This window comes from Paramisgurnus dabryanus, chromosome 8 (assembly GCF_030506205.2).
Source record: "Paramisgurnus dabryanus chromosome 8, PD_genome_1.1, whole genome shotgun sequence".
In the NCBI taxonomy this organism is placed as follows: domain Eukaryota; kingdom Metazoa; phylum Chordata; class Actinopteri; order Cypriniformes; family Cobitidae; genus Paramisgurnus; species Paramisgurnus dabryanus.
The window spans coordinates 10,651,387-10,661,395 of NC_133344.1; the positions used below are offsets into that span (position 1 = coordinate 10,651,387).

Here is a 10,009-nt window from a genome sequence, read left to right on the forward strand (position 1 = left end):
TTTTCATCCAATGCGACTTAATATGAAGTTAAATAGATCTATTGGAAATTTTAGGCTGATGGTAACTGACATGTTTAACACTACATGTTAATTTGTTTTCATATTTCATATATTAGTCATTTTGCCAAGAAAAGGCAGAATATTCTTTAAGTCTTTCAAACAATATTAGTTTGCGATTCACAAAATTAACTGTTGCCATATCTAAATACAATTTAAAAACGCCTCCCTCGGACTTTTATTTTGAAATAATCGCGTGTCATGGAACCTTGCCCGGAAATACTCCACTAGAAGAACATGCTGTACGCACTGATTGATTAATCTTTATATTTTCACAACAGATTATTTAAAAACGGACGTTTATATGGATGTTAATAACTTCACATATTTTTAAATGGTTTTGCTGGCATCGTAAGTTAAACACGATATGTCATATTTGTTTTTGTTGTTTAATAAGAAACTTTAAAAATTGTTAAATGTTAATTTGCTAATCTCTTTTTCTCTGAAGCCATGTGTATTGTTATTCTCAATTGTTCCAGCGGTTTGTGTATTGCACACTCATAACAACCTCCCTTTTCATTTACGTTATTGATCAATATTGTTGATTTGTCAGAGCATAAAATAAAATTCATATAATATTTTTATTGAATGTACAGTTAATATCCATGTCATGTTTTACACCCAGCAGGTGCTCATCTTACTAGACCACAATGGGTAAAAAGAAAGGGAAAGACAGAAGTGCTGATGCCAACGATGACAGCACTGATACGTTAGGTACACGCATGACCCTCTCTGTACAATTTGAAATAGCTTTAATTTCTAAACATAACACGTGATCCCTTTATTACCCTTTAAGGTGTTTCCTGTAGTCACATTCGTAAAGGAATAGAGCGCAGTTTACTGAAGAGAATCAGCTTGAATGATCACTGGATCCGGTGTCAAGACTGTGAGACAGTAAAGCCAGCTGACAGTCATAGAGAAAAAGATGAAGATCACACAGAAAATCCTGCAGACAATGAGATGTCAGAAGATAACAGAGAATCACCAGCGGTGTGGATGTGTCTTAAATGTGGTCACAGAGTAAGTTACTAGGTTTTACCACATTTTAATCACACAAGTCTAGGTTTTACTTGTTTTGGACAGATGCAGAAATAGCAAACCTATTATGTAATACATGTAAAATTTAATAGGGAGACCCCTTTAAGTTTAAGCATCTTGTTTTTACTTGTATTGCCTCTGCACAGTTTGCCCATTGCTGTTTGCCACAAAGCTCAGTATAAATAACTTGTGGTGATCTTTGTCAGGGCTGTGGGAGATTTTCTGATAATCAGCATGCCATCAAACACTATGAGACACCTCGATCAGAGCCCCACTGCTTAGTGCTCAGTTTGGAGGTTTGGAGCGTCTGGTATGTGATGTGACACATAGACACTTCTTCACTGAAATGTTTTAGGGTTTGTATTCATTTTTTGATCTGATGTTTTACAAAGGTGTTACATTTGTGATGAAGAAGTCCAGTATTCCAGCACAGGGCCGCTGGGGCAGCTTGTAACAAATATAAGAAAACAGGTGCTGGCAGAACCGGGCAAGAAAACCACTAACAGGAGTAGGTGCCACTACTTGTAATTTGAAAGTGTTTGTTTTTGATGTTTGCGTTTTTATTTTTTGTCTTTGAATTTGTATAAATTTCCCATATTTATTTTGAATAATGTAGATGCTTGTTTTTGTCAAATCAAATGCATGTTAATGTGATGCACATTAGTGGAGCTATGGTAAATCTCTTATATACTTTCAAGAGTGCTTGATGCTTATCTACCCAGCAAGCAATAGCCGTCATTTCACCGTCTATGTTAATTATGGACCGATATAGTCTGGCTATGAGTAAACCCACTTAGCCAAAATAAGCTTGAATTTGGTTGCATGATGGTTTTGCCAAGATAAAATAATTTAATGTAAGCAAAGTCATCAGTGATTATAAGGTATTTTGTTTTACTTATTTATTTTATTTAATATGTTTTTGGGATATGGTTAGACGTCCATAAAATTTTAACTGACAGCCCAAATTTTGGCTTTTTTAGCCTGGACGTTTGGGCTGTATTTGGGCGATGCCTTTTAAATGCAAAATTGCTTGCTGGGTAGAAAGCGCAGGCTGGTTGATATAATGCAAATGTATACAATTATATTGTATGATATGATGGTCAATATTTTATCTATACAACATTTGCACAAAAATTTCATATTTACAAATATACTGGATTTTGAAACCGACGCAAGGAGGCGCTGCTGTTAATTGCAGGAAGCACTATAGCAGTTTAAGTGCATATTATGTTAATATACTTAAATATAGGCACAGAAGGCTTTGTGGATCAAACCCCTAAATAGATACATTTAGGTGAATGAAAGGATAAAGTGGAGCCTCAAAAGGATTTAATTTTTTTTGTGAATCCTAATATTTAGGCACTTTATTTAGACAGACACCTATGACCTAGTAATGTTTAGGTTTAGTAAAGGTACCTGTTTCTGTTAAAACTTTGTACGATTGAATAATCAAATAATAATGCATACATTGCAGAAAGCAAGAAGGAAGAGAGCGAAGGGGAAAACCCTGTCGAGCAGACTCGAGGCGAAGAGAAAGAAGAACGCAAAGAGAACCAGAAACTCAATTCAAAACACCCTGACACCCCCAAAACCCAGAAAGCGTCCACAGGCGCTTCTAGTGCAGTATCTGTCAGGGGTCTCAGTAATCTGGGCAACACGTGTTTCTTCAATGCAGTCGTGCAGGTAAAGACTTCATTGTTTCAAATGAATGCGGTCTGCAAAAATGTAGATATGATGTTCATGTCTGCCTCCATCTGCATGTCAGAATTTGTCACAGACTCACCTGTTGAGAGACCTACTGAAGGAGATGACAGATGGGAAGAGCAGCCTAACCATCACACCTGCACCATCCTCACAGCTGGTACTTTACAACACCCTTAGCAGATTCATCTCTGTCCTAATCTGTGCCATTCTCATCACTATCATGTGGTGTTTTTTTAGGAGCCTCTCCAGATCCAGCTGGAAAAACCCGGCTCACTCACGCTGGCCATGTGGCAGCTACTGAACGAAATTCAGGACACGAAGAAAGGTGTTGTGACCCCTAAGGAACTATTTGCTCAAGTGTGTAAAAAGTAAGGATCTGGTGAAAGGGCAAAGTACTTTTCTTTCATCCATTAAAAACTATTCCTGAACTATTAACTAATAAAATATTAATTTAATGAGACAAAATTAATGTTCAGTTTAACTTATTGTCAAATCTAGTTTCTTTTGGTTTAATATTAGTCTGTGGTTTATTATAAAAGCTTTCAAAATATTATTTAGTTTCATTTGTTCAGTGGTCTCTCTCTAAAGTGTTTAACTCTCATGGTCTTCACAGAGCTTCACGGTTCAAAGGTTTCCAGCAGCAGGACAGTCAGGAGCTTCTGCGATATCTTCTGGACGGCATGAGGGCAGAGGAAGTTAAAGTACTGTATGCGCCTCAAGCAGAAAATAAATGCACAACACCAACTTAATCTACTTTATTACCTGAATGTGTGCTATCTTTGAATTTTAACTCATTTTAAATTTTTCTGTATTTTTCAGAGAGTGAGTTCTGGAATTCTGGATGCGTTGAAAAACTCTGGGAAGCACTTGGAAGCTGAGCAGGCAAAAAAAGTTATAAAAGGTACCCGTTTATCTAACAATAAATTATTGTTATTTATAAATGATCTGATTTAACTTGGCATAAGAGGTTTGAGTGTCTAATCAAACCTTAAATCCAAAAACGGGTTTCATGCATTCAACCGAAATGTACTGTTTAACCACACAGTCTAATGTGTTAATCATAATATCTACTTTGAATAACTATTTAAAATTGCATTTTGCATACATTTTAACAGAGTACGAGAAAAATGGCGCACCCAGGAACTTTGTGGAGCGAGTGTTTGGTGGGGAGTTGAGCAGCACGGTGATGTGTAAGGAATGCAGAACTGTGTCTCTGGTGACTGAGATGTTTCTAGATCTATCTCTTCCTGTAGCTGATGAGGTAATCTGTTTGCTTTTAGACAAATTAAGATAAAAATTACATAAACAGCAGTGTTTCCTCTAGGATTTTTTTCAGCTGTGGCGGCAGGGGGCGCCCATGAGGATTATAAATGTAAAAAAAAATTTAATGTAGAATATAGGCTACAGTAAACTAACATGTATTTTTTTATAAATTTCACGCTGTCATTTACTTTTCCTTATATTTATAGCATATTGCTTTTCTATGTTTGATCTAAACTGTATTTTCTTAAAAAAACGTTACACAGCTACGTACGGATATTTCATTGTAGTTTTAATGTTGTGTGCATTGCAAGTTCGTCCTCGTGTTTAGCGTACAGAGCTGTTACAAAGTCATGCAGTCCTGTTTGATAATCCGCACCGCTGTAATTGACAGAACAACCGACCAGTTATCCGACATCAGCAGCAATTTTATTTCACACCCGTACCATTTGACAAAGACTGTGACCACGAGCCGGTCACACCGCAAATCGCGCAGTTAAATATAAACCTTTACCGGTCTTCAGACAGATCTTAAACACAAATAAGCGCGGGACATTTAAAAACGAGTCGAATTTTGGTCTTGGATGTTAGACCCGCATTTTACTCTTGTCTATTGAGTCCCGACCTGCATCTACAACACAAATGACACGCAAATAGTCTATTATTACACCCGTTAGATCAAATATTATGCGGTTTACCCGCGGGTAACCCGACCCTGCTGTTTCGTCTGAAAACAGATAAAACAGTCTCACCGTCTGCCTCAAGTTTCTATTACCAACGTTCTTCTCTTCCACGGGAATAATGTAAGTTTCCTTACAAACAGATTCGACTATTAATGTCTTGCAGTCGCATATAAGTAGTATTCAGTATTTAGCCTTTTGTTTTTGGACAAATATCTTATCATTTAATGTGAAACTTTGTGAGTGTCGATCTAAAGCACAGACGATTGACTGACAGCTGAGCGCTCAGCAGTGCGCTGCGCTTATAGCCTATACTGAATAACTAATGGCCAGATAAGTTGATAATATGAGTACAGTGATTCCAAATGAATGTCCAAAAAACTCGTAATATGTTAAATCAAAAGTTTACTTATGTCTTTTCTCGCAGCCCTGCGCTGTGTTGGTGTAGATATGCGCCGGTGAACATCATATGCGTGATGACCTTGAAGCTTATTACCCTAAATTTATAGTCATAAAAGTAAAACAACATTCGAAACTTCAAATTATGTATTTTTATTTGCGTAAACTCACAATAAGGAGAAAACCTTGTGCTTATTTATAATCATTAAAAACATGACGTGCTTTCTGCTGGTTTGGTTTTAGAGCGCGTCAGAAAAAAGAACAGAAACTCAAATACTTTTTTATTCGTTTTGTCAATTTAATAATTATTTAAGTGCAACATATTTCGTATAGGCTTATTTATTTTATTATTATTTCTCAAAACAGAAACGTAGCTTAATAATCCTCTGTTGATTTAAATCTATTTGTGCATGAAACTAAAGAGGAAATTATAATATTTTAGGAGATTTATTTATAAATGAGTGAACAACGCAAATCCAGAAAGGAATTTATTTCTAGACAGCCAGTATCGCAGAGCGGACATTTCGGTAGCTTTTTGCGAGCTGACGCTGTGGGTTTTGTCTAGAAGGGATACAGCAAATGCCGAAAAGTTAAGGATTAGATTTGGAGGTAGGATTATTAGGATGAAAACAGCGGTTCTGGCTAAATTGGATACAAATACATCCTACAATCGTGTGAAATTTTGTGTTTAGAGTTGGGTTTGGTTAAAGGATTAGGATAAAACAGTGCTCATCCAACGAGATTTCGTTTGCTGTATCCCTTCTATCCACAACCGCAGGCGTGGCGAGGATGTTTTAGGAGTGGCGGGCCGCCACGATTGAATGTATATAGCGGAAACACTGAACAGAATGATTTTTGAAGTGATAGACCAATATATTGTCGTTGGCGATATACCGGTCAATATTTTATCATCACTGTTGGCCTATAAATCTTTTCACCTGGCTGACAAATTAAGTAAATGTAGTAAAATATTATTTAAATTAATAAAAATTACATAAACAAAATTATTTTTGAAGTGATAGACCAATAAATTGTTGTCGCTGATATATTGAGCATTTTTTTTTATCATCACCGTTGGCCGATAAATAATTTCACTCTGCAGACAAATGTAGTAAATTTAGTAACATTTTGTTAAAATTAAGGAAATTACATAAACAGAATTACTTTTAAAGTAATAGACCAATATATTGCCGTTGCTGATATATCAACCAATATTTTATCATCACCGTTGGCCAATAAATCTTTTCACTTGGCTGACATGTTAAGTTAATTTAGTAACGTTTTGTTAAAATTTAAGTAAAATTACGTAAACAGAATGACTTTTGAAATGATAGACCAATATATTGTCATTGCCGATATTTTATCACTGTTGGCCAATAAATCTTTTCAATTTGCTAACAAATTAAGTAAATGTAGGAATTAAATATTGTTAAAATTAAGTAAAGTTGCGTAAACAGAATGATTTTATAAGTGATAGACCAATATATTGCCATTGACGATATATCAGGCAATATTTTATCATCACCGTTGCCCAATAAATCTTTTCACTTGGCCGACATGTTAAGTTAATTTAGTACCATTTTATTAAAATTTAAGTAAAATTACGTAAACAGAATGACTTTTAAAATAATAGATCAATATATTGCCGTTGCTGATATTTGATCACTGTTGGCCAATAAATCTTTTCAATTGGCTAACAAATTAAGTAAATGTAGTTAAATATTGTTAAAATTAAGTATAATTACGTAAACAGATGATTTTAGAAGTGATAGACCAATATATTGCAGTTGCTGATATATCGGCCAATATTTTATCATCACTGTTGGCCAATAAATCTTTTCATTCGACCGACAAATCATCCTGTTGCTTAAACTAGTTGTTTCTAATGAAAGGACAATGTCAGATGATGTAAAGCCAACATCCGACAGACAATAAAATGACCAATAATTATTTGCTTTTTATTGTGACATACATACCATTGTGTCACATACAACAACACTTCGGTAGCTTCAGCCATAACTCTCTATTTTTCAAGTACTATATTATAAACATTTCTGTTTCTCTCTCATTAACTATAATTGCACTTGTTTTATCAGCCTCCTATTTACAAAAAATTATTTGGCTATTATGATATGTTACTAAAAGCATTTTCCAGGGGTGTAAACTAACTGTATTACTCCTTCAGGCCTACAGGAAGAAGAATCAGAAGAAGACAGTTCAATATCGTAGCAGTGTCAGTGAGGATGCTGATGACACAACCACAATGGTCAATGGGAATGACGACATGCCTACAGGAGCAGGAAGCAAATATCAGCAGAAGAAAGCCAAGAAACAGGCCAAGAAACAAGCCAAGGTAAACTTAAACTGTAGTTAATACGCTAGGTTGAGTAAAATCACCTTTGATGTAAATAAAAAATCATTCCTTTAAAAACATTTTGGTGTAAATCCAGACCATGCACATTATAGATGATTAGCCGTTTACAACTTTGCATTTACAGACTCAGCGGCGACAGCAGAAACTAGGGAGTAAAGTCACTGTAGATGCGCTGACCAATCAAAACGCATCCAGCAGTACAGAGGAGGTACCACCTCAGAGTGATGCTAATGGAAGTACTGATATGGAAACGGGTGAAAGTACCCAAGAGCATATCGGCCAATCACCAGACAGTAATGCCTCATCTCTAACATCATCCCAAAAAGATGAAGATGATGAGGAACCTGAACAAGAATCTGCTACTTCTGTCAACAACCGCTTCACTGCCTTATCAGAAGAGCAGAATTTGGAAGAAATCTCTGTGGAAGGAGAAATAAATGAAGTTGTGGAAGAAGACGGTGTTGAAGAAGATCATCTAGTAGAAGAAATAAATTCTATGTCCCTGAACGCAACTTCAGAACAGGAAAGTGCGATGGAGAATGGAGATGATGTCTCGGTACAAGAAAAAGAATACACTGTGGTTAATCAGGACCCCGAGCTTGCGTTTCACACATTGGCCACCAGGGCGGCGCCCGGGAAACAAGAGTGTTCAGTAGAGTCCTGCCTTTATCAGTTTACAGAGGTTGAACACCTCACGGACAACAACAGGCTGATGTGCGTTACCTGTACAAAACGTCAGTCCGGAATGAAAGCCTTGGAAGGTAATGTGTTCATTTTTTATAACCGTATAGTCTCTATTGATTCAAGCACAGTTAGTCAGCCAAGACAAATGGCAGTGCATACTTGCAACGAGAAACTGGTTGAAATGTGTGAAATCTGTTTATTTTTTGTTGTCGCTTCAGGTGGTAAGAAAGGTGTTTACAGAGACGCGCTGAAGCAGATGCTGATCTCCTCTCCTCCCCCAGTACTCACACTTCACCTGAAGAGATTTCAACAGGTGAAACTTTCATCAAACAGATAATTTCACAGTAATCTGTCATCATTTGACCTTTTTACTATTTGCTTTCTTCATCTCAAGGTTTCATACAGTGTTTGTAAGGTAAACCGTCAAGTTCAGTTCCCTCAAATCCTGGATATTGCACCGTTCTGCTCCCTAAACTGCAAGGTGAGCAAAATTCCCATCCTCACCTCCCTGTTCCAGGAAAAGCATCCGTACTATTCTTATATTGATTTTAAACTGGTCTAGGATCAGTTCAGATACTGGTAACTTTGTCTGTGTGTTGTAGGGAGTGAAGGAGGATGAGACCCGAGTGCTGTATAGCCTTTACGGCATAGTGGAACACAGTGGTACCATGCGGTCAGGACACTACACGGCTTACGTTAAATCCCGAACTGCCACACACAACTTTGAAAACGGCTCAAGTGGTTGTGAGTATCAGTGCCGGTTAACATTTTGGTGACTTTGCTGTTTCATAAAGATGACATATAAAACAGTAAGGCTGTGTTTGATATCATTTCTTTCCTCTTAGCAGGTGATGTTGAGAACAGTAAAGGATCGTGGTTCCACATTAGTGACAGCAGCGTCCATCCGGTTACAGAGGCCAAAGTTCAGAGTTCTCAAGCCTACCTCCTGTTTTACGAAAGGATCTCATAATAACGTGTCGAACAGTCTGGTCAAATCAAAGGGCTGCTGGATCTTCATTCCAGCTCACAGATCACTGCTGCTATGAAATCCTGTTTTAAACAACTGAAGACTTGAAGTTGTACGAGCATCATGTTTTATTTTCTTAGTATAATAAGCTGCTGGTCCTCGGAAACGATTTTAATTTTATGAAACAATTCACATGCAATTAATCTACGAAAGAATAATGATAAAAATATCAACGGTAATGGTAAATTAAAACCAATGAAAGATTTTTTTTCTTGCATCTAGAAATGTGGTTTTGTGGGGGTTTCTCGTTGGCTTTTAAAGCACAACTCTGCTGCCAAGACTGACAGTCATATTGAGATCATGTTTCACTTTAAAATTAATTTCATGCCAATAAAGAACATTTACACCTCATTACTGTAATGTTGGGCGATCTTAATGGTCCTAAATATAATATTTTGGGGGGTGACATGACTAAATGTATTTACATTTTTTGACCGTCATCCTTTAACATATGTATTTTTTAAAGTCTGAAGAACAATTTTATCTTGCAATAAATAACTACATGTGCTCAGTATCATCATGTTTTCTTTATGCAGCGTGAATTCATTGTGGGTTGCATTACAATTTACATGGAGATTTTATCATGTATAAAATGCAATAAAATAAAAAACTTTTAAAACTCGAAACGAGGTTACATACCTTGTCAAAAGTTGTTCATTCAAATCACACGAAGCAGAAGAGCAGGTGATGATGAAACATAACACCATCTTCCTCAAGGGGGCGCTTGATGGCTCAGGATGAGATTATGTGACTTTCAATCGGATTAAAATCTCAGGAGGAGACATT

The 10,009-nt window shown here is 36.5% G+C and overlaps 1 protein-coding gene across 4 annotated transcripts; it reads left to right on the forward strand.

Moving 5' to 3' along the window:
* Positions 1-246: 246 nt before the first annotated feature.
* Positions 247-9,838, forward strand: usp16 (ubiquitin specific peptidase 16). 4 transcript variants are annotated; one of them, XM_065280491.2, is made up of 17 exons: positions 247-299; positions 686-771; positions 854-1,077; positions 1,302-1,405; positions 1,488-1,603; positions 2,570-2,778; positions 2,861-2,956; positions 3,037-3,167; positions 3,413-3,500; positions 3,619-3,700; positions 3,915-4,060; positions 7,324-7,491; positions 7,637-8,273; positions 8,415-8,509; positions 8,591-8,677; positions 8,799-8,940; positions 9,042-9,838. In XM_065280491.2, exons 2-17 carry the CDS (start codon positions 708-710, stop codon positions 9,164-9,166), a joined length of 2,514 nt encoding a protein of 837 aa, XP_065136563.1. In that variant the 5' UTR covers positions 247-299; positions 686-707; the 3' UTR covers positions 9,167-9,838. The 4 variants fall into 4 exon arrangements, with proteins under 4 accessions (XP_065136563.1, XP_065136562.1, XP_065136561.1 ...); XM_065280490.2 differs by having other exon boundaries at positions 265-408; positions 683-771; XM_065280489.2 differs by having other exon boundaries at positions 265-408.
* The last annotated feature ends 171 nt before the right edge of the window (positions 9,839-10,009 follow it).